Below are 24,318 nucleotides of genomic sequence, written 5' to 3'. Positions count from 1 at the left end.
ATGGCCGCAGACTGCTTTAAGGCTTGACAGTAGGTTACATCATTATAACATAGCATGATGCCCTTCTTTGTATACCAACACTTGTAGGCTATCATTACTCAATACATAGTGAGCTGATAAATTAGCATTATCGCTATATCTTATCCTAAAACTTGAAAAAAAATTGGCCTTTTAGTAAACAAAAGTGCCCTTTTTTGTAATCTTGCCCCCCCAGTCAAAAATCGTTCCGGCGCCCCTGGCTTTACCTTTAGCTCACCTTTACCACACCTTTAGCTCAGCTGTAGCCTATTTATTTTGACCTATACTGAAAGTAGCGGAACTATCCCGGGATTTGTCAATCACGTGCCGTAGTCCTTAATTGTAACAAGGCAATCAAGTTGAGAAGGAGCGATCTTCCTTGCGTCAGCACTACCTGACTATTCACTACAGAACAGCGAGCATTGTGTTTCGTTAACCATACCCGTGTAGCCTCCACAGTAGCCATCAAAACTTTTCCAAAAAACATGTGTCGATAGACACGTGTTTCGCCCATGAGGGTGGGCTCATCAGTATCGCACCACTAATTTATGCCACATAGTTCTCAACTACTGCTTTTGTCAGTCAATTGATGAAGTGCGATACTGAAACGCAATGCTCGCTGTTCTACAGTATAGTGAGTAGTCAAGTATAGGCCTAGTGGTGACGCCAGAAAGAACGCTCCTTCTCAACTGTGCAAATTCTTGGCCACAGTTAGTAGGCTACAGTTGTTTTCTTTCTACAAAGATAAGAATTCAATTGACTGACAAAAACAGCGGTTGAGAAGTGTGTGGCATGAATTAGTGGTGCGATAATGATGAGCTCAGCCTCATATGCGAAACACGCTGTCAAGTCTTGCTACACTCGACTACCAAGAAACAAAACAATTAGACTTCAAGCTGTGATTAATTTCTAGGCCAATAACTTCCGAAATGCAAAGGAGACACCAATCCGGTTAAATCAAAGTTTTACAATCCTGTAAGCATCAAACCTCTTGCTCTGATCCCGTTATACGAGACAAACTCTTATCAGATCTCTAAAATTCTCTCTGTCTACCAATTTATTTAAAGCAAACGACGACAACAGTCACCTAGCAGCAAAACTACACGCGCTACAGTGAAATCGACAACAATTAGGCTACAGCAATTGAACAGATGAACTACGAAGTGGCAAGATGAACCAAAAGTAAAGAATTGCAAACGTGCTTGAAAATCCAGCATTAAAAAGGAAGTTTAATAGAAATTAACTTGGTGTAACTTCTTCCTGAGTGCTTTGGAAGTTTATTCTCCAAGAGCACACTTCAGTCATGTCGCATAACTTTCATGAAAGCATTTGACGTCAACTTGTCATAAACACGTCATAATCGTTATTGCTAACTGTCGCTTGCGACGATGGGTTGACTTGTTCATAAGAATGATCTGGTGAAGTGGTTTCATCCTTTGGGGGAATTTTTTCATCGACAACTTCATAAAGAGCTTTATTTACGTCTTTGTCTGGAAGTTTGTTGAAGCTGAGGGAATTGTATCCACTGTTGACGTCAAAAGCAATGACATCTTCTTTTTGAAAGTTGGAAACTTGATTGGAGATCATGTGATCATAATCGCTTGATGTTGATGGGACAGGATTGGGAGAAGCTTGCTTCGTGGATGCCATAGCGATGTAATTGTCTTCAGGTTTGGTAGCATCAGTATTCAAAACATTGTACACGTAATCAGTCGTTACTCCTCCCTTTGTTCCTGGCTTCCTCACAATGGAGTAACTATCGGGACGATTTGCTAAACTTGCTTGGACACCGTTTGCTTCTTGATGATGCTGCAAACTATCGTATTCACCTTCGACACCTGAAGCATTTGGATTGCCATCAAATGAATCGTTAAGCGAGAGGCCAAGCGATGGCGATATTTCTTCTTCGTTCTTTTGTTGGTTTCCGTTTGTGTGGTCGCGATCTGTCTCTGCAACAAATAGATAAAAAATAAATCAAAATCAAGCAATAGTTTAGTTAAATTATAACATGCAATCATTAATTATTTACTTTTTACGATGTACTGTATTGTAAAATTGCGTTATTACTATGCTATTGTTGTGTTTTTATTATGTTATGGAAATACTTCGTTGTGCTTTGAAACATTCAGGAAGTGGTGAATTACTAAGTTTAAATTTTGCGAGCTAATCTATTCAGGGCAAACTGAAGAGTAAAAGCTACAACAAATCGTGACCGTTTAATGTTTACGTGAAAAATACAATGAAGCCGTTGTGCTGCTAATTAGAAACTCAGTCATTTTTTACATTGATTCAACATCAACACACGTGAGACTTACCCGCTGGGACTTCCCCTTCATACGCTTTGGTTTTTGAAGTTCTAGGAAGATAATAATAAGAAAAGTGTTTAGTTGAAAAGTGATTGTAGATCCCGCATAGCAGACTGGAGGAGATAAAATCATGAATAAGGTCAGAAATTTTGAGCTTACCTTTTCCTCAAAAAAATAAAGATGAAGATCAGAAAAAGAAGAAAGACAATTCCTCCTGCGGCACCTCCAGCAATTGCTCCAAGAGGAAATCTTTCATTTATGGGAGTGATAGAAGCCTTGGTTTCCATGGTTACCACGCTCGACGGGATTGCACGAGTAGATGGCAAAGGGCTGGTTTGCTCTGTAAAGAAATGGAATTCATGTAACTATATAATCAATGAGACAGTTCACCAGGCGTCGAATTATACACTTTTGTGAGCTCCCCTAGTGACTGTAGGAGCTCCCACAGGATGTTGGAACTGATATCCAGCTTCATTTCTAACAACTGCAGTCACGAAAAGAACGCACGAAAATATTCTATGCTTTGAATATTGACGGTCTTTCCACGACGGTCGAAAGGGCATCAGTTCGACACCGAAGAGGAGTGCGCAGTTGTGTATTTATCAAGACAGTTGATGACATGCCTAGAGGGGGATACGACGATTGTCTCCAACGCATTCCCTCCGCTTAATCTAAATCTTAATGATTATCAACTAGGCGTATGCTTGAATACCACATATAATATCATTGTCAGCATCACAGAGAGCCATTGGCTACATCACAATAATCATTGACACCATCACAGATAACTTAAAAAGGCACAGATGAATAGTTTACCGGATCGAGTTTGCATGGAAGTAGAGCAGGACCCAGAGCACTTCACACGCCTTCTGTTGCTGCAGTTTTGTGGTAACGCTTCGCCATTTTCACAAATGAGAAATTTTTCAAGATATCCTGATTCGCCACATGCTGCGCTGCAGGACGTTTCATTTAAAGTCACAGATGTACATATGTTTTCATTGCATGTTTCGTTCTGTCAAATATGCAAAAGTTGTGACAAATTTGCTATTAACTTACGGTATTATTAACTTATTATTATTACTAGCTTATTATCATATCAACATTGTATTTTATTTATTAACTTCATATGACCTATTACTTATTATTATTATTATTAGTAAGTAACCGAACAATCAATTATTATTATTATCAAAGTAATTTGATGCAAATTGTATCTAAGTTTATTATACATGACGGCTATCAACAAATTGTGAAACGTTATTAGAATTATTTAGTATTGTCATCAGACTGACACATAAAAGCGAATGTGATTCTTTCATGAATGTTTAGATTACCATTTCCATCCGACTTTGAGTCTCACAGATCTGCGGGCCTGTGGTTCTTGTGGCTTGACACACTCTCTCCCTAGTTCTGTTGCCTCTATTGCAAGAGTTCGAGCAATTAGACCAACTCCCCCAATCAGACCAATAGCTGCCTAAAGTAAAAGCTCTTAATGTTAGTTGATACTACTCCGATGGTTCAGTGGTTACACGCTGGGCTCAAAGATCACGCGGCGCTGATTTGGCTCTCGGGGTGTGCGCTTGAGCAACGCATTTCAGGACTGCTCTCCATTCCGCGGCATCTAACGGATGGAATAATTCCCCGGCAACAAGACATCAACAATCGGAAAACTTCACTCTGCCAATCTCGGTAACCGGCCATGCGTCGAGCCTCTATAAGTATGCGAAACTACCAGGAATAACCAATCAAGGCTTTGTCAGTCCGAGGATAAAGATTCATAAACCGAAAACCTATTTAGAAACTTAAAAGTAATGAGTTTCCAGTTCGATTCCAGGTGACAACCTACGTAAAACTGCTGAGCAAAGCATTTAAAATTGCAACCCTACTTGTCTTAAAATCGAGACCAAAACAAATGTTGCTTCCAGAGTCAAGTGTAGCTTTATCTCGTTAAACGTTTTCAACAACGTAAGCAGCAGCACGTCATACGATTATCTGACGTCACAAATCCTTCGTACCAGGTTTTCTTTGGCAGATGAAGCTGAAGTTGCCACTATGACAGGGCGCCGTGTACCACCTGTACACGGGACGAGTTGGTTCGTACCGGAGGACGACGCAATTGTGGTTACGATTTGGTTGGCCTGGCCCCCATCTCTTACCAAATCTAGTGGTGTCGCCATCCCACTTAAATATTCCATTAACGTTCATTGCACCAATGTAATAAGACAGGTTAGCCGTAGCTCCTGAAAAAAAGAAAAAAAAAAATGATAAAGTTTTAAATGACAAGAGAGTCCTTGTACAGTGATAATAACAATGATACTCCCATGTGCCAATTCGATAGATGTTTGAAACCTTCTTGTTCTTACTATTATTCAATAATAATGTTGTTAGATGCCACTGATTGTCTCTGTACACACTGTTGCTTCATTTTGATACAACAGGCATTGTAACAAAGCAAATGTGCTGCAGTAAAAAAGAACATTCAGAAAGGAACGAACTTCATCGAAACGAACAACAGACAAAGTTAGCTTGAGTTTGAACAGAAAAAAATTATTTAACTTTTAAGATTGCAGGAGGATATCTAACCAGAGCATGCACAGTCTTTCTGCTCCTTTCCCGTAGCGTCTAAGTGTAGCCCAGGTAAACATCACCACTTTGGAGTTATAAAATAATAGACGCTCAACCGCAGCGATTCAGTCGATGAATATTCAATGCTTGATTAAACCAACCTTGCACAACTTCTGATTGGTTTGTTATAAACATAAACGCCTCATCAGTGGACAATATCGCCAACCTTCCCTTCTCTTCTTTGCATCTGTCTATCGCTTTGAAGTAATTCTTTTGTGACGTGGATACCATGTACTCTGTGACGTCATCAACTCCGTTTTTATGCTGATACCACACTCCTCAAAATAATAATAATGATGATAATATGCAACAAGCAAAGCTAGCAAGCAAGCTCTTGTATGACTCATTGAAATAGCCTCATGCCAGTGCGCACAAACTTTGTAGATGGGTGGGAAAAGAAGCTTAAAAATATTGTCTACGCATCAAGTACAGCGCTGGTGTCTGGTACTGGAACTATCTAGCGAGAGATTCTTTTACGACTGGCATTAGCATTGCGCAAAGCTGAGTGCTTACTAACAAACCACAAAGGTATAACTTTCAGCCGCTTTCAGCATACTCAACCCAAGCTTTTTAACATATTTTCTTATATTTGATTATTCATCAAAGACACCACAAGAGATCCACATTCCAGAGTAAAATTGTGACTAAAGTTGTCTCAAAAGGCCACAGGTGTGTTGGCCCAATTCGAATCAATAAGACGCTTATTAAAGTTTCCACAAAACTATTTGTTTGTCTTCAATGAAATATTCCATGATGCGCTTTCTAATTTCAGTAGCCTACTTCGTGAAACCTAAATACGTTGCATTTCAAGATTTACCTGTTTGTGAAGTCGTCACTTGAATGTTGAAAAAAAATGTACAAATAATAAATAACTGAAATCTTGTCATGGCTTGAATGGTAATAAATAACTAGAAATGCTTGAAACATACAAGTACAATGTAACACTGATTCGAGAAGTGATGATAGTTTGTAGTTATAATTCAAATGGAAATATTTCCAGTTGGTCAGCATAATGTGCAACTTTCATAGTTTTAAGAAATTGCACGGGAGTATTTGCGTTTTTTAACAAGTTATTCCCAGTATTACTCTTTAAGTAATCACGACACCTTGTCGAAACCGATCTATCGCGGTTTGCGTTCTGTCGTGCTCGGTTTCAGGACCGACATCGTACAATCTTTTGTGTGTAAATAAACTAAACGTTAAAATTAAGTTGTTGCAAATAATTATTTCATCTAACTAGCATTATTTACGCATCATCATGATCATCATGCATGGTTGTATTCGTGAAAGCCAAGTATCTTCTTTCGGTTTATTGAAGAAGAAAAAACACGTTAAAACTTTTATAGCCAACGACATTCAACTCTACGTGTCTTTAAGTCTCTTGACAAGCCAGCACAGTCGTCTGGATTGTCGAAAAGACGCGATTTCGAGAACCGTGTTGGCGCTCTCACCACTTCAGCCACTAGTCCGTCGAGGTTGACATTTTAAAATTTTTGTTTGTTGCGTGTTATTGTTTATAAGTTAATCGTTTTCTGTTGTATGGATAGACCTATCGCTGATTGGACAACTGCATTTAAATATTTTTGTCAACTGCAAACACCTGAAATTGAGACGTTCTTGTTTGATGTACGTTCACACAGCCAGGCTCAAGTTACATTCAAATCTATTCACTGCTTTAGGCAAATTATATAATCCCTGAATCTCAGTCACACACTTAACACAATGCAGCACTAATCCTAAACTGAAAAAAGTTTTTCTCTTTTAACATTTTTTATCACCCGGAAGTGCGACAACCAACCGCTTATGAGCTCACAATGTAGAACTAAATGCCTGGGAAGGAAGTGACGTAGTTTTGATACTCCATGACGCTATTCATGATTTGTAAAGTTTAATTATTTTCTCACAAAAAAAGCATAAAGATTGACTTCTGGTAAATGATCTCGTGTTCTATAATTAGGTCTGCATTGTAGAAGTTTGTCTAACTGCTGATAATCTGGGAAAGCAGATATATTGAAGTGCTAACCTATTGTGCTGATAAAATTATTTAAAACATTAAACAACTTTGCTTTGGTATGTTTCCTATCGTTCAAACTGGACAAAAAACTGAAATATTTTCGCAAAGTACATAGGTCTTCCTCACTGTGGCAGTTTCTAATTTAGTTTGTTTCAATTGATATTATCAGATATTAATAATACAGTGATTCTATGATGATTCTTATGTATTGTTTTCATTCAGTTCATTTTTAGTTTCTGACCATCATAGCAGAAAACCACACTTGACAAACGCAGAAGAGGCCCAGAACAAATGGTAGAAACAACAAAGCAGGAACATCAAGGTCCTGAAATCAAAATAGGAAAAATTTTTACAATTTGGCACAGTCGTAACACTTTTAAACCAAATTAAAAGTAAAAGTAAAAATGGATAATAACTCGATTGCATGATAAGGACTTCACAATCGTGAGATTATTACGACAAACGTTGGTTTGTGACGTCACCAAGACAAATTGTGGTTGTGTGAGTGTTAGCAAAGACTTTAGGACCTCGTTCTAAAAAGAGGCCTCTGATAGTGTTTTTGGAAATTTTTCTACGTTTTATTACGTGACTGGTACTGACGTCACTATTCGTGAGCACCGTTGAAAGCGTTTTGTTGTCAGCTGCCGTTGATTACATTGAAAAATCAGAAAAAGTGTCTACAAGATGAGGTTCTGGTTGATTGGTTTCCCTTTAGATCTTTTACTTCTTGTACGGTTAGTCGGTTATAGGAGTGGTTCGGAGGTTAGTTCCCCAAACAAACCGCCTTCCTTTGTGAATGAACACTTTGTTTTCAAGGTTCTAATATCTTTCAGAGAGACACTGATTTGCATCTGTTGAGGTCAGCGCTATAGTCCATGTTTGTTTGACATGGACTTCTAAACGACAGTTATATTTTTCTTTTCCCAGAATCGTTTCACTTCCTAGAAAAGTACATTCCAATCAGCATCAACTTATAGATTATTATGAGAGGCGTGAGATGATTATGAAGTAAAGCTCTCTTATGACTGCAGTACGATGTGATTTCAGCGGTTACTGCCATGAAGTGAACAATGGCGTGTGGCCGAGTGGTTAGCGCGTTGGGCTCGCAGTCGAGAGCCTGCATGTTCGACTCCAGCCACCCGCACTTTCTGTTGTTTCTCTGGGCAAGAAACTTTACGATAATTGCCTCTACCCAGTGATCGATTTCGAGTAATGGGTAGTACCAAATTTAAGTCATAAGTAGAGTAGACAACCGGAAACAGACATTGCCGTCGGCTGCAGCGTGGGTCAGGTGTACGTCGGAAGGCGTACACCGATGCATAGCGCTCAAGTCCGCTTTCCCGCAATGCAGGGTAAAGATAAACCAAACAAACAAACTCTTTGGGGTTAAGGTTTTTTTATCTTATTCAGATGATCGACATTTTTTAAACGGAAAAATAAAGTTATCGATAATATCTTTTATGTAAAGTTTTCCAGGGTCCGGAGTTTTGTTAATGCAAAAATTTGTCGGATGCGTAGCCCAGTGGTGAGAACGTCTGCGTAACGTTCGAAAGGACGTGGGTTCGACACCGCTCTAGAGCACGCGGCTGTGCATCGAAAAAGAAGACTATATGCCATGATATGTCCCTCGAAGACTGTATGTCACTTCGCTGCTTCCTGTCGTCTGTTGTATCTCATCTGTGGTTGCGGTGTTCTGTGTGTTATCGCAATGGGCGCAAATAAAAACATGATTATTATTATTACATTTACGTTTTTAGATCTAAATATATATTGATATGAAAAATCTCTTTGATCAACATCGTCTTATCCTGGCACTGCTCTATTTTTTAGTTGTTCAACTCACCTGGAACTAACGAGAATGAGGCAACTCATGACGAGTAATACCACCTCCTACTGGATCTCCCCCCACAATGGGTCCGAGTGAAGCGTTAAACGTGACGTTGATCCAAAGAACGTATCCAAACTATCCACGAGACTCAAAAGTTGTTGAAAACCTCATTTAACGTTTGTGTAGAAGATTAATCGATGAAAACCGTAAAAATGTTGTGGAAGAATGGCTAACCTCCCCCCCAAAAAAAACTCTGAAAGTTTTTTTTAACACAAACTTGAAGTTGTTTGCAGGTTTATGTGGTCTATAAGTTTCGAGGGGAGCAATCCAATTGTTGAGTTGGAGCCGCGTCTGTACTTAAATCATCTTCTTTTGCAGAGTGAAAGCATCACATCCAGTGGCGTGCACAGGAATTTGTCAAGGGGGGGGGGGGGGGGGGGGGCATTGACGGTAGCGTAGCCAGGAATTTTGAAAGGGGGAGTTTTGACTAGGCGTGCGAAGCCCGGCGGCGTTTTCGCCTAAGACGGCCCCGGCGGCGGGGGGGCCTCCCCCAAAAAATTTTGAAAAATTACTTTGAATTTGGTGCATTCTGAGAGCATTTTCAACAAAAATGTGGGTATGAATATTCTTGTAAAATGGTGCTGTCAGGTGGCATAGCAAAAGGATAAGATTATGTTTTCTTCGGCATTTTTCGGAAATAAAGTTAAAGTCCCTACGTGTTCTTGTTGCTAATTCCTGGCTGAGATGTTTGAATGTTTGGTATTGGAAAAACTCGCTCTTTTAATGCAGTTTTTTGTTTAAAATTAGGCAAGTTTTTTTAGACTGAAAGCATCATTCCCAAGCATAAAGAGACTGAAATCATCTTTCTCAATATCATGACGTCACACAACATTTTTAAGGGGGGCATAGTCCAATGCCCCCCCCCCCCCTGCGTACGCTAGTGATCACATCAATAGGTTATATTCTTCCGCAATTTCCTGGTTGTACAAAAAAGCCAATGAAGAACAAGAACAGTCAGTGTTTCCGCGGGAAATCTTATAAATCGTAGTTTTCATTTTTATTTCGGTGCAAAAACTGGTGTTGCCAGGTTCGCAGAAGAAAAAGCAACAGAATATTTAGTATAATTGATTTTTTGTCTGTTCTTTGAAAGGAAACGCGCATGATGGCAATTGAAAGATTTCAATAAGTTTTTCTTACGAATTCGAGTAACAATTGGGTAGATCGCATGGGACATTCATGCAGTCTGCTGTCACTCTGTATTCAACGGTTGTGCAAGTTGGAAAGTTTGAGGTAGGCTCAGTAATCGAAAAAGCGAATTAATCTCTCTCCCACAGATTTTAGATCCTGCTACAATTCCCTTCTTTACTTGGGCTTCAACAAAATGTTCATATGGCTGCCATCTTCCCTTATACACATTCACTACTGCGCATGCGCACATCAGGGTTGCAGATGATGGCGCAAAACTATCTTGCTCTACAGCGACATGTATCGGTAAAATTAAAATATATTCGGAACGATACAATGCGATCGCTAACTGTCCAAAGCTGCTATCCTCGTAGCCTAATGATAAATTCCATTGCAGAGAAAGCAATTTTATACTTCAAAAGATAAATATATGCAAACGCATCCAAACGGTTTATGTTTTTACAACCGTTCAATGCGGCTCATGTTCTTGTTTCCGTTTAACAGGCATCGAATTGACAATTTACGTCATTTATAGGTCTAATCTTATATTTATGGCACCTAGTAGATAGAATAATTCACATACTTACAATAACATGAATACAGTCCATCAGATGAACGTTGCAACTAGTGCTAGAAACGATAGCCTACCGTAAAATTTTAACAATTTATAACTTCAATCTGTCAATTTCGATGACCGGCCCTCCGTCAATGGTTTGAAGCCTCTCCAAGTATGCCATGCAAAAGTATGTGGATAAACATTAGATTCCCTCAATCAATCAGATACAACCAGAGGAGTAGCCAGTACGCAATTTCGGGGAGGAAGGCAAACAAGTATTGATCGTACATGTAAGTGACTCCAATAACGAGTCACCACAGGCAAAGCATCCTGCGAGGAGGGATGATGGGAGGCCTACCCCACAAAGTTCTGAAAAAAAATACCTTACAATTGCGGATAATGAGAGTAGGCAGTAGGCTACTGCACTTTCAGCTTAAATCGACAATAAAACTCTGTCTAATGATGCTGTAACAGAAAGTTAAATGTTTATTTAAATTATTTTGGGAGAAAGAGGCAATTATCTTTTCCCCCTGGCTATACGCTCCTGGATACAACATATTACTTGTCGCACATCAACAATAAACTTGTTGTACCTTCCTAAGAAAGTTGTGGAGCACATTTGGTGCAGTCCATCGCAGTGTAAATTAATTATCTGGAAGATTTCTAACAATCATTTTTATTTTATTTTGTTGAACGGAGAGCAGCCATTAAGCTTTTCTGTTCAATCGTACTAGCCGAGATTATAACTGCGTCGTTTGATTTCATTAAAACATTTCACGACCAAACGTTGTATTGCCATGAGTGTTATTTCGTTTACTACCGACCAAAACATCTGAAAACAATGTACACAAACAATTGAACCAATTAGACAAGAATACAAATGAACTTAAAGTTTGTCTCAGACATAAAAACGTTTCCTAAAAAGTTGATTGGTGGTACAAAGCTTGAAAATTGCGAATAAAATGTTGCACATGGCTTGAAGTTGCAGGTTTTCGTTTGACTCTAAAGGCCTATTCAAGAGCTATCATCAGAATAAAATAAATCTAAAAGTGGTGAAGTATTTATAGTAGAAGAATAACGATAAGTAACTTGATTAGCCAAACAACTTTTATCACAGAGTTCACAAAGAACAGTGGCCCCACTGGTGCATAAAAGTGGTTTCAGATTTACAGAGTTTCCAATCCCGTAGTTATACATATCTCTGCCTTGAAATCATAGACTTGAGGCCGCACTGGCACTAACGAGAGTAGGATGGCCAGTTTGTTTCTCTCGGCCACCTTTTCTTCACAACTACGCCTACCCAATTTTTTATACCCTGGGTAAATAATAATGTTATGGTTTTGTTTATTGTCGCTCTACAACAGCTAAGGTCTTTTAGCGACATTTTTAATTTATATCAGGTTTACGATATATCACATTATTACCCGACTCATTCTAACTGCGCTATGCAGGATAGAACACAATCGGTACCGTTTTTAAAGTCTTCGGTTTGACCCTACCTGGAATCAATCTCGGATCTATTAGCACCAGAGCCGAAGGCGAAACCACTCGGCCACTGAGCTGGTCAACCTGGGTAAAGGTGTTTTAACAACCAGTTTAGTCAAAAGTCGAACCAAAATCACATTTTTGGAAAGCAAGATCTAACTCTAAGCAAGATTAGGAAAAAAAAATTGAGCCGAGAGTGATAGACACTCATCCACCGAGCTGGTCTTGCCTTGAGCTGGTTGCTTTGGATTCAATGATTACATTCTTTCCACAAGCCTCTTGTAAATGTGCCACACGTGAAACAATGTTTTCAAGCAAACTAAGTTTATTCACATTGACCCAACGTCATGTGAATTTGATAGATGGCAAAAAGAATCAAGTTTCATGAAGTTTTTTCTCTGCCGGTTTAAATTCCTCAGGCATTTTATTCCATCCTCAAGTGTTTTTTGCAATTTTATTTGTCGCGCTTGCATCTTCTTCATTGTTACAATTGTGCACCCGTCAATTATTCCTGACTGGTTGGTTGGTTTTTATTCAGGTCAGGTAGTTCCAGTGAATGAAAGGTGCAGGCAACGACGAGTGGAAGGAGCGGTTGTAAGTTGCATCTGGTTTTGTCTTTGCAAGGTATAATCATGTTTTGTAGATGAGAGTCTTATGTGGTGCATGAAGCAGCGGACTAAAATATGTCAATAGTTTACTGCTGAAGCAAATACGGTTATATATAAATATACAAAAGTCAGTACTTATTATGTTTAATATTGTTCAGTTGCATCCTAAATGAAAGATCCTTGTATAAATTTTTCATCCTCAACATCGAGAAACCAGAACAGAGGTTGAGAGACATCAGCTTCTATTTTTTTTAGTAGACTCAGTTTTAATATTTTTGAAATATTTAATGTGGAGTTATCGCTTAATTCTCAGTCCCAAGGCAGCTTTGGTGTGAAGTCGACTTGCTTGTCAGGGTCCCAGATATAATTTGTATCGTACCTTTTACAAAGTTGCTGAGAGGGCCTGGCTGTTTTGGCTTTGAATTCTAAAGAAAAAAAATGAGCATGATCTAATAATTCTTCACATTACTTTTGAGAATTCACACTTTATACATTTTGTACAAATGATACAAACAGATCATGGAATTTTATAAACTGTGATGTCACAGGTCAAGACGGAGCAACTCAGGTTGCAACGCAACAACACCTCACCTAGTGAAAGTTGCAAAAATAAATCTGGTTTGAGTGAAAGTCTGCCATCTCCCCATCTTTTGCTACTTCCTTTCTATAATTTCCCGCGTTTTCCAACATGAAACTAGCAGTTTGAAGCTCGGTAACAGTACAAGGAAATGATGCAGCGCATCTGTAGGAATGTTTAAGAGATTGGAAATGAGTGATAGAATGATCTGAATTTGTTTTAGTCTATTTGTTTCGTTTTCATGTTTTATTTCCGATCACCAAAGCAAAATGCATTGCATTGCCATAACATTGCAACAATGCAACAGTCTGGAAAAGAGTGAAAGCGACAAAACGCGATTGTTAACCCTTTTTCCTGTGACGTTTTTTGGCCAGTTGACCTGCGGACGGGGGGGTCGGTTCGACACTAGCACTTTGAGCTCGTGTAACTCAAAAACTACGCAAGATAAATCAATTAAATTTTCACATGATGCAGATAATTTATCTGACAACACAGCATCGAAACTCTTTTGCAATTTGTTCAACAGCACAAGTTGAGAAATCGAATAATTTGATGGTTGGTCATATTTTTTTATTTGCTTGAGAAATCGCTTCTAAATTAACCTATAATTGAGTGTGACGGGTTAATTCCATTGTGTACCATTTTAATCTTTTACGCGGAGACCTCGTCCACGCTTCAATGAAATCGTAATTGGCGTCCGACTAACGTTTGCTTGTTGTTTTGCCGAAGGCATTGTAAAAAAATTTTGCTTTGTTTCAACATTTGCAGAGAATGAGACAAAATCACCACAAAGAAAAACTATTTCAAGTTCTTTTTGAGCCACATGTTTATAGTCTACACTTTTTCAAACGTACTGTCATTGCTTGATATTAGAACTAAATCAAGCAAATTTTTTTCACATTCACAGTGTCGAATTTGGTTATGTATGATCGAGAAACACTTTGTATTTCACAGCACATCTCAGGGAGCTATTTATTCGTTTTTAACATTGAGACGTTGAATCGATGTAAAAAGTGTCTGATTTGCTGTCTGGGTAGCGGTTGAATACAGAAAAGTAAGGTAGCCTAATGGTGTCACGTGGTATTTGAACTACAACCTATCCAAAGGTAGTGACTTGCTTCGATAGGAGCTCGTGCCATTTTTGGCCATCATGCACTCCAAAAACAAAGAGCGTCTACAACTCCTGACTGATGAACTATGTCACGATGCATTACAAAAGTGATATTTTTCAATACTTACCAACAATGATCACTTTGAATGAAACAATTTTGCAAACAGTTTTGATAAAATGTAGTGATAATAATCGTTTAGTCAAATTGTGTTGGTAGGCTATAGAAGAGGTCGTTTGCACATTGCCAAATGGAACTCCCGTTCTGCGTGACAAACTCAAAGTCGTGGAATAACGATACGAAAAATAGATACATTTAGCAAGATATCAAATCTTGCAAAAAAAACTATTTCAGGTTGAGTGTTATTGTCGTACAAAAACAAAAAATCACTAAAGTTTTGACTTTTTCCTTGGGCAAAATTGAAGGTTATTGATATTTTAAAAATGCACGTTTGTGTCTAAATGATTGAAATGTTTTTTTTTCATTTTGTTAACTAGATTTGCAAGATAACGTTTTCTACATTTTTTTTCTAATTTGTTAGACATGCATTTTGTGTCGCTATTTATTACGCATTAGAAGATTTCTTTCTTTTCAAATGTTGAAATAGCATTTTAGATGGTTGGTGGCGTTACTGCAAAAGCCATCTTTTGTAATTGACACACACCCAAAAACAAAAGGCGCATAAACTACTGCTGGCTGATAGACCACGTCACAATACATCGTAGCGATGTTTTACCGAACCAAAGACCCAGAAAACCAATTTTGTTGTATGTTAGTTTAGACGTCTGCAGACGTTGAACCAATGACAAAAAGTGATTTGCTGATTTCAAACAAAGTGATTGCTGTTCCCAATGTGCAAACATTTTGATAAAAAGTAATCAAGTTTTGGCCACAGCTTTCTGGTCCATTTAGGCTACTATGGTCAATCAACTCACGTTGCAAATAACTTATCGAGTCGACATTCCTAGGTAGGCTCACACTGAAATTGTTTTGTGTAAAGTCTTGCTTGTAAAAAAATCGAAGTAAAAACACAAAAATGAAGTAAGTTATATTTACAAAGTATTATATTCTTGAATGAACCACAGTTTCAAGAAAAAATAATAATTTGAACAGGTTTCATCTGATAAAAAATGTAATTGATATCATCGCGAAGGATCAAATAGCTGCGAAAATCACTTCGAGCATTCCTTTGTGGTGATTTTCATTATGCAAACCAAGGTGAACCTCAACATACATATTTTTACGCCAAACGATAAAAAATCGTTGTTTTTTTTTTCTAATTAGTTTTATGAGACAAGGAAAACGATCCCTATAAACAATAATTTAATTCAACATATTTCCCTTCTTTTGTCAGATATGCATTTTGTGTAACAATGCTTTAGAAAAATTGCTGAGTGTGCTATAGCGTTTGAGATGCAGTCAGAGAATGCAACTTTATGGTTGAAGGCGTTATTACAAAAGCCAATCTTTTGTCACGGAAATGTATTCGAAAATAAAAAGTCACAAAAGCGGCTGACTGATAGATTGCGTTACAATACGTTACAAAAACGAGTCATTGATTTCAGATTCTTTCAACCCAACAAACAACTTTGCTCCAAATGACACAAACGTCCAAATTTATGGAGAAAAATATATAGGCCTACACCGTTTTGTGAAAATAAGCTTTTGAAGACCAACATTTGAATGAAATGTTTGAATTTATTGAGTTGGTCCTAATAGTGTTTCTGCTAAGATATATCCAAACTTTTAAATCCTCGTAGAGAAAAAATAATTTTGTAATCTCTCAAGCAACTGCAAAATTACCATTTAGGTAAAGATTCAGTGCTGATATAATATGCACAATGTTTGTCAAAGCACAATAATTTAGCTGCGCGTGTTTTTCCACAAAAGCCAAGCAGTTTAGATAGTCCGTGTCAAGTTCTTTTCGGTATCCATCAATCTCTCGTTTTCATAAAACATTTTCACAACATCCAAAAATATTCATGTGAATATAAGTGTACAGGTACATGCAAAAATTTATTGGCGGGTCAAGAACGCACTCCTTGCTTTCGGACAAGAAATCAAGAAACTTAACACATCAGTCTGTTTGTTTTATGAAATAAACACAGTTTTGTCAAGAATTTTCCTACTGCTTCTTGTTATAAGTTAGAAATAAAATGTATTGGCCATACAAAACAATGTAAAATTACATTTTTTTCAGCATAGCTTTTCGGATGCTCTCTGATAATTTCAAAGAAACTCAGATGTAATTAAAAGATTAATCAAAGCAACTCAAAACTCGAGTTTGCAAACAAAAGGCGGAATCATTACGGTTGAATGCTTTACAACAAAGCCAACTCATGAGATATCTGCGTCGCAGACCACGCACGGCGGCGCTCAGTAATCCTATTAATCCGTATCATTTGAAAACAAAAGGGCTGGCTAGTAGCTAGCTGAAATATCAGAGTATGTTATGAAAATCATGTAATATCTTTAAAACTATAGACAATAGCAACGTCATTTAAAGTGGAATAAATACTTGAATATTTTTTAGGAAAAGTCAAGAAATTTCAAAGCTGTGGATCGCGTAGTTCTTTAATGATATTGCTTTGAAAAGTACCAAGTCCCCACCGACCCCCCCCCACAGGAAATAGGGTTAAAACGTATTCGAGACCGATATGGTTTACTGAATGCAAAGCTTCGGCATGCGCACAACACATTGAATAAATTAGAAGTGAGATAATAAAGAAATTTTAACAAACATCCGTTAAGAAAACACTATGTAAAAAATAATACATAAGTTGACTGACTAGTAGGTGAAGCAATTGCGTGTAGTGGCATTCTGACCTGCTACAGGTGAAATAACTATTTTTAGATAATTTTGATGATATTTTTAATCTTTGAATTAAATTCCTAGGTATTTAGCCAAATCTTCTTTAAAACCTTGGTGTGGTGCTGCTACAGCGGAGAGCTTTCTATTGTGATCAAATAAAGATGAAAATATTTTTCTGAAAGCATGCATATTGCACTGGTAGCTTATAACTCTTCGCCTACATTGAAACAATTATTAGGCTTGTACTCGTTTCTGTCACAGACATGATAAAGAAATTTTGTTAGACAATTTTTATTTTTGATGAAATATTTGAGAGAAAATAGTTAAATTTTGTGGTTTAATTCAAAGCGCTGTTGATGATCAGTATCATCTACTTGATGTATAAACAACATTTGTTCCAGTTTTTAGCCTTAAGTTGCATAATTTTAACTTTAGTTTTTAACCTTCCCTACAAAACTGAAACACCAACATGCCGATACAAAACATGCCTCAAAGTGAGCAAAGGATTCTTGAATGTGAAAAGTCTCCACTTAATCAAGACGCCATTGAACATTACGACGAAATACATGAGAACACAGAAACATCCAGTGAAGCATCGGAAGCATCTTCAACGAAGCAAGATTCCTTAAATGGATGTTCCACATCGTCTCCGCGCGATCTATCAAGTGTTCCTGATACGATCACCTCTGTGCTCTATCGTCCAATCTTCCCAAGCATTTGGGCGCCAGACATAACGTTCGACTTGGAGTTCTTGCTGCGTAAGTTCGGGTCGCAATTATGACTAACAAGTTGCACTGTGACGTTGCAACAATGACGTAAACTATCTCAAACAAAATTAAGAGTAACATCAATAGTTTGGGTGAAAAAATATTGAACATTTTAATCACACAGCTGGTGCTTATCTTTGAGAAAAACGACGCGGGATGTTTTGCACGTTTCCCACTGAAGATGCACATTGTTTTACTGCATGAAACGTCAGCAAATAAATAAAAACAATTTGTATGGTCTACTGTTTTTCTGTGATTGCTGCACCCACAGCTAGAAAGTCAGTTACGTCTTAGCTACAAAAAATTAATGCTAGGCTATTTATTTAATCACAAATCATTGACTCAATTAATTACAATTTTGACAAACTAGTTGCATTACTGAACTTAAAATGTAGTTTTTGCATAACACAGGGTGTATTATGTGCTACACTTCCATTCGAAGCTACTGTATTACTTGGCTTGATGATTTATCTAATATTCACAGAATTTTAAGCATGACTACGCCACAAAATAAATTAAGTTAAATATTCTTCTCTCGTGTTGTCATTATAGTGACAGTTGTAACACGTTTAGTTTCCCAAGGTGGTGCTTGCGAGGCGACTACATGGATCTACCAACCACTGTATTCGCTTTTCGTCTCCCGGAAATCTGATTGAAATCTTTTGTTTTTATTTGGTTTTATTCTGTTTTACTAAACATTTGTTATATAGAAAGAGAAATCCAGAATTATGTTCCTTTGGTTCCAAAGTATTCCAGAAGAGTTCTAGTCTACGATATCCCTGACCACTTCACTTACGGTAATATTGATGAAAAAATGTTGGCACCGATCACTTGAAACTTGCACTTGGAACTTTATTTTCGATTTGGAAAGTAGCTCACTGGTACTTGTTTGTTTTGAAATGACTCATAAAAAGAGTTTTCAAGTCTTGAAACGTGCGAACAATTACAACATTACTTTAAAATTATGTTCATCTGCATCTACAATGCTTCATGTGTGCATTCGTGACATGAGTATTCCTGTCATTGCAAGCCATGCAAGTGTTCTGTGGATTCGATTTCTTGTCAGGTCGGTCGCATCAAAGTCTTCATAAAATGGCAATAAGTCCTATTTTGATAATTCAATGAATAATGAGCGTTGTCCAAGTGTTGTTGAGCTAGGTTGCAGTTTCATAGCTCTTTACTGTATTAAAGCTTTCTGCTTAAGCGCTGAGAGCAGCATGCGCTACATAAGGTACATCATTGCAGTATTATTGTATGATCAAAATATGGTTCAGAATTATTGATGAAAGTGTTCCATCCGTACGGGATCATCAGTTTGAACTTTTCTTGCACTGAAGAGATCAGTTGTTCCAAAGGTAAGGTGAATCTTCATCATAAGTGAAGTAGAATTCTCTTCAAACGACATAAAGTATTTTCGTTCTAAAGTGTATTTGTGCCAGAGCTACTACTAACCTCAAATAATAAGGGAGGGGGCTGTCACAGAATTTAAATCTTGTAACAAGACAAATCTAGGCCAAGGTAGCATCAACCTGCACTTAATGACTCAGCTTGGAACTAACAAGATGTGATGTCAATAGAAATGCAGCAGAACTGTGGAAAAACTTATTTTTTATATAAGAGTTGGCTTTACCTCGATGACCTAACAATAACATAATATGCTTTTTTACAAGCGACCGTTTGTAGTACGTTTTATTTTGTGCTTTCAGGATCGACATTCGCCTACTTGATCTTCCGAGACCATGACAATGTTGAAAACTTGGTTTTCAACTGCTCCCTGAACAGTTTCTTTGGCCAGTTTTCCTTTATTCCATCCTGGACAAACTGGAAAGAACCCATCAAGGTAGTTATTATATTTCATGTCAGAGCGTCACGAATAGATGATGCTAGTAATACCATTAGGCTACACTGTTTATTGAACAAGTCATATTCTTAGATGCTGAAACAGCTGAATTTCCATTGTGAATGAACGTTGCGTGTCGTTTATAATTACTGAATGTGTCTCGAAGCTAGTCACCGAGACCAAACAACAATGTATGCGCATTGCGCATATGGGTGGTTGATCATGTGAACTAGACAGCAAAAAGAGGACATCTCGTTTCTGATCAGTACAACTACGGTGTCGAGTGACTTTAAGATAGAACGCTGTTGCCAATACTTTCTCACACTGAACTGACACATACGATAAGGAAGTTTCGTGGAATTTCCCTACAGATGAATTATATTCTCCTCATATTTCCTTTTGTGTGCATGATTGCGAAATAGTAGACAAACATAATAGTGCAATCCTGCCAGCCTTGAAGGGGAATTGAGCTGACTGCAACTGATCAATTAGAAACTTTTACAAGACAAATTTATTAACAATCATTTTTAGGTAAAATTCTATTGTGGCATGACATTTAAATGAAGGCAATACCTTTTGGTATGTCAATGGTATGAAGCAAATAAATATCCTTGACTAGGCATCTTGTTCTTGCATGGTAAACATCAAAATACTTTAAAATTAAATGAGGCTATTCACCAGACATTTAGTTAAATAACATATGTCAAGCTGATGTATTTTAGATTTTGCCTGATAATTCCAAATAATAATTTAACCTTTTTGTGCTAGAAGCATAGGTTGAAATCAAAGCAAAAGTTGACGAATTCTTCTATAAAACTTGTGCAGTGTCCTGAGCAATCGAAGCGACGTCAAGCTGAGAAGACGATTGCAATTTTGGGTCAGCGTGTGCTATTCAGAGGCCTTCGCTATACTTAAGTATTTCCTAATGCAGCTGTTTCCATGGATGTGCAAACAGATCCCCTTCTTAAAGAAGGGGATCTATTCAATGGACGACAAGAGGACGATCTTCATCAAGGGAGCACGAGGTACCAGCTCCCCCACAAGTCTCGCGAAAACCTTCACTGAACACTTCGGCCAAGTGGCTTGCTGCAACCTCTGCTCAGGAGGCCTTTCTGACGATTATTATGCGACTGGTAAGTTTAGACATAATCATAAAAATGTAGTTTGACAAACTTCAATTGCCTTGCCTGAACCAGGTATTAAAAGCGTTGGTTTAATAATAATTATTTCTAGTTTTCTTATATCTTCTATTAATCTATAACCTTGGTTCTCAACCTTTTTCAAACTTTTTCATCATACTAAGGGGTCATATTATATTGCATGAGTTTTGCAGAAAGAAAGTGTTTGAAAGCATTGCGCTGATTAACATGTCACAAGTGGAGGCCCACAAAGCGCCTGTATTATAACGTTATGACGGACCGCGATTGAAAGTTCCTTTTAACGACCACCGCCAGCCATGGTCGTTTTCATACCTATTCCTCGCTGATTTTTGAAATACTAAAAAGCAGTAAAGGTTTATCAATGCTTGATTTTGTGAAACTATCGATGAGTTGATTGTTTCATTCAGGCTCAGGAATCGTTGTCTTTGTGAGGACACAAAGTTGCAACAAAGCAATCGCGGCAGGACAAGTGCGCCACCGAGTGGGAACCATCACCTTTACGATAAGCATCTCCCCCAAAGTTTCAACCCAGCGGAGGGCACATACAAACCATGTGGAACTTTTTGCCTGACTTTTTTAAAGTTGGTCATTCAATTTACGTTTGTGTTACTGCCGAATTTTGTTTTAATGAAAATTTAAAAGCAATTTTCGTGTTTAGAACCTGATGCAAATCTGCTGCATGGAACCTAAAGCTTCTAAGAGACGATACTGCAACTTGAATGTGGAATTATGTTGTAGGCTACAAGGTAATTAAATCTTTGATAACAGTTTTTTCTGCGGCTGCAATTAATTTTTTATTGGAGCTTCAAACGTAAGCAAACTATAAAGGAACTGAAGTATTACGTTTGTTTCTAGGCTGCGAATCCTTGTGTTGAGAGGTAAACCGCATCAAGAACATCTGCAATACATTTTCTGGACAAAGTTCCATATCGCAAACGACTGTGTCAATCATTTCCTGTCAAGTTGTTGCGATTATTTTTAACCGTCATGTTCACACTGTTACTGCTTTTTGCCGCTGCTTCATTGAGTTATGTGGAATCAATCTTCAGAACTTCACAATGTACTTTTGAAAAACTAATGTCTTCAAAGTAGCCAACTTTTTTTTCGATTCTCTGTCATGATTTTTATGCAGTAGCATCATTCGGGTGCGTTTTGGTTCATCTAAGAGTTGCCAAAAGTTTGTGTTCGGGCGGGTGCTTCGATGTGCCAATAGAAGCTTTCATTTGGCGTAGCCTATGACTGTTATTTTTCATTTCAGTTTAAATTTCCGAATACCCGTCATGCAAAAAGCTTTATGCTGTGTTAAAATGTGTCTACTTTACTATTAAACTTATAGAAACTGGTAACCCAAGTAGACAAACCCCCAGTGATGCTATGTCCAACATGTCAAAGATGTGCTATTGTAACGTTGTAAATAAAGAATCATTCTGGTTATAATTTCCATGTTTTACTGATCGAACATTTGTTATAACTTGCAGACGTGTTTCATTCAGTAACTTAACTATAAGATCATAACTGATACAATTGCAGTGAAGGTGTTACCATCACAGCAGTTCTGCTACGTTGTTATTTGAATTATTAGGCATGTGGTCTCTCCATTTACGCGATTAAAACTCTGGGAACGACAACATTTTGATTTCACAACCTTGATCCTCAGTTCACTGTGTCTGTTTAGTCACTTTTTAAATTGAATTTTGTTGATGCAAAACAATTTCTCTCCAGTGCCCTGTCCCATTCCGTCGCAGGTGACCACAAGGTTCGATATATTTAGAAATCCAGCCACACTGTGTTGCAATATGGACATCATGTTAATTGATTATCGCGTGGAATGCTCATCAAAAAAATTTTCCCAAAGGAAAATTTAACTTAATACTGTAGTTAAATTAACTTTGATATTTCCAGCATTGTGAATGCGTTTGGAGTATGTATGCCTCTCGGGTTGTGCGCTTGAACAACACGAGAGACAGGCTGCTCTCCATTCAGCAGCACCTATTGGATGGAATAATTCTCCGTCAACAACCGTTCAATCGATAACCTGCCTGAGTAAGTGGTTCAAAGCCTCCTAGTACGCGAAACTGCTAGAAATAACCTATCAACGGTTTCAGTCCGAGGATAAAAAATCAAGTCATTTTCACAAGCGAAAATACGGAGAGCGACGCTTTGTCATATCAAAACTTATGCGAACAAACTATTAAATATTGTAGGCCGACTATTCAACAACCACCGGTGTGCTAAAAGAACCCTACAAGCAATTTAACATAAGTGGAAAATATTATTTTAGGCAGATTGTATCAAATGATTCCTACAACTTAAGCATCTGAATTGTTGCATTTCAAGATTTACTTTGGATAATTATTTTAAAATGAAGTGTAACATCCATTTATTGAATTTTGAAAAACTAAAACGAAGTACACCTGCAAAACACAAACCATAAATATAAAGCGAACAAAGTAGATCTGTTTCACACAATCAGAATTTAAAGTAACAAAACGTCCCTATAACCGAATATTGTAAGAAAAGCTCTTATGAAAACTAGACTGAGTGAGCTGGGAACGCGAACTGAGAAAACAATCAAAGTAAAGCGCTCCAAGCAAAGAAACCAGAACGTAGGAACATATGTAGACTAAACGTAATTTTACAACATATTTTACAACATGAAGCATTATCGTTTTTTTCTCACACGATATAATAGATTGTCATCCTTTCAACCATTGTTGACCATACACCCAATACGTCTGGTGTAGCGGCGTAGCGCGAACTTTTTTGCCACTAGGCTGCTCGGTGTGAATTTTTTCAGAAAACTTAAAGGATTTATAGTCTACTGGTATTCTAACAAACAGTGGAAGTAATTGTTGTACCCAGAACTTTTTTAATTACTAAAGTTTTCTAAAATAATGAAAACCCGAAGATTAGTGAATTAGCGACACTGGTTTGGTGCAGTCTACCAACTTCCACTTGCAGCAACCAGATAGCTTCGGATTCAAGTGCTGTATTCATCAGGACTGGAAATAACACCTATATCCCGCAGAAATACTTTTGAGACGCAAAAGTTTATTTACAACTCCGGCGAGAAAGTTATATTTGGAGGTAAAACATCTCAAGTACAGAGATATCAGTTCGCTTCCCGGTCAGTCGTCTTCATGCATATGTTCCACTTCGTGGAGAACACACTTAGACTGAAAAACAAACAGGTTTTTGAAAAAGGTCTCGGACGACCAGTTAGAATTTGAGCACACATATGCAGCTAATAGGCTACAAACAGGCTGAAGTGTTCGGATTGACCTGGTAACTGACATTTGTTTTTTTGAAGCATTAAAACAGTTATTCCCGAAGTGGAAAGCTTCTGTAAACCCCAATTCTGATGAACAAAATTGACAGATTAAAGTTTACCTCGTGCTTATTTGTTGGTGCATGATAACACGACATGT

The 24,318-nt window shown here is 37.7% G+C and overlaps 3 protein-coding genes across 4 annotated transcripts in view; 1 reads left to right on the top strand and 2 right to left on the bottom strand.

Moving 5' to 3' along the window:
• Positions 1-1,084: 1,084 nt before the first annotated feature.
• LOC145769238 (uncharacterized) lies at positions 1,085-5,180 on the bottom strand. The gene is made up of 7 exons (XM_082580820.1): positions 5,051-5,180; positions 4,340-4,564; positions 3,659-3,798; positions 3,141-3,336; positions 2,484-2,664; positions 2,334-2,374; positions 1,085-1,967 (listed from the first exon to the last, which is right to left on the bottom strand). Exons 1-7 carry the CDS (start codon positions 5,178-5,180, stop codon positions 1,354-1,356), a joined length of 1,527 nt encoding a protein of 508 aa, XP_082436946.1. The 3' UTR covers positions 1,085-1,353.
• A 12,412-nt stretch (positions 5,181-17,592) lies between these two features.
• Positions 17,593-22,490, top strand: LOC145769237 (cytoplasmic polyadenylation element-binding protein 4-like). Its single transcript, XM_082580819.1, has 8 exons — positions 17,593-17,881; positions 18,601-18,687; positions 19,165-19,245; positions 19,597-19,730; positions 20,662-20,863; positions 21,298-21,471; positions 21,549-21,636; positions 21,746-22,490. The coding sequence occupies exons 1-6, from the start codon at positions 17,593-17,595 to the stop codon at positions 21,459-21,461; spliced, it is 957 nt and encodes a 318-aa protein (XP_082436945.1). The 3' UTR covers positions 21,462-21,471; positions 21,549-21,636; positions 21,746-22,490.
• A 1,315-nt stretch (positions 22,491-23,805) lies between these two features.
• The window catches only part of LOC145768743 (uncharacterized), a 52,048-nt gene continuing 51,535 nt past the window's right edge, over positions 23,806-24,318 (bottom strand). For both annotated transcript variants that reach the window (XM_082580324.1, XM_082580326.1), the window contains exon 44: positions 23,806-24,066. In XM_082580324.1, coding sequence (XP_082436450.1) covers positions 24,019-24,066 — 48 coding nt within the window. In that variant the 3' untranslated portion in view covers positions 23,806-24,018. The remainder of the gene's footprint in view (positions 24,067-24,318) is intronic.

This window comes from Aplidium turbinatum, chromosome 4 (genome assembly GCF_918807975.1).
Source record: "Aplidium turbinatum chromosome 4, kaAplTurb1.1, whole genome shotgun sequence".
Taxonomy (NCBI): Eukaryota; Metazoa; Chordata; class Ascidiacea; order Aplousobranchia; family Polyclinidae; genus Aplidium; species Aplidium turbinatum.
This window is presented reverse-complemented; position numbering and strand designations above follow the sequence as displayed.

Excerpts from the sequence above, each read along its gene's own strand:
- LOC145769238 (XM_082580820.1), bottom strand. The coding sequence starts at position 5,180 with ATGGTATCCACGTCACAAAAGAATTACTTCAAAGCGATAGACAGATGC. Across the intron at positions 2,375-2,483 it reads TTTATTTTTTTGAGGAAAAG|AACTTCAAAAACCAAAGCGT; the intron begins GTAAGCTCAAAA and ends TTATCTTCCTAG. Across the intron at positions 1,968-2,333 it reads TGAAGGGGAAGTCCCAGCGG|AGACAGATCGCGACCACACA; the intron begins GTAAGTCTCACG and ends TATTTGTTGCAG.
- LOC145769237 (XM_082580819.1), top strand. The coding sequence starts at position 17,593 with ATGCCGATACAAAACATGCCTCAAAGTGAGCAAAGGATTCTTGAATGT. Across the intron at positions 17,882-18,600 it reads CGACTTGGAGTTCTTGCTGC|AAAGAGAAATCCAGAATTAT; the intron begins GTAAGTTCGGGT and ends TTTGTTATATAG. Across the intron at positions 18,688-19,164 it reads CCCTGACCACTTCACTTACG|AATTATTGATGAAAGTGTTC; the intron begins GTAATATTGATG and ends AATATGGTTCAG.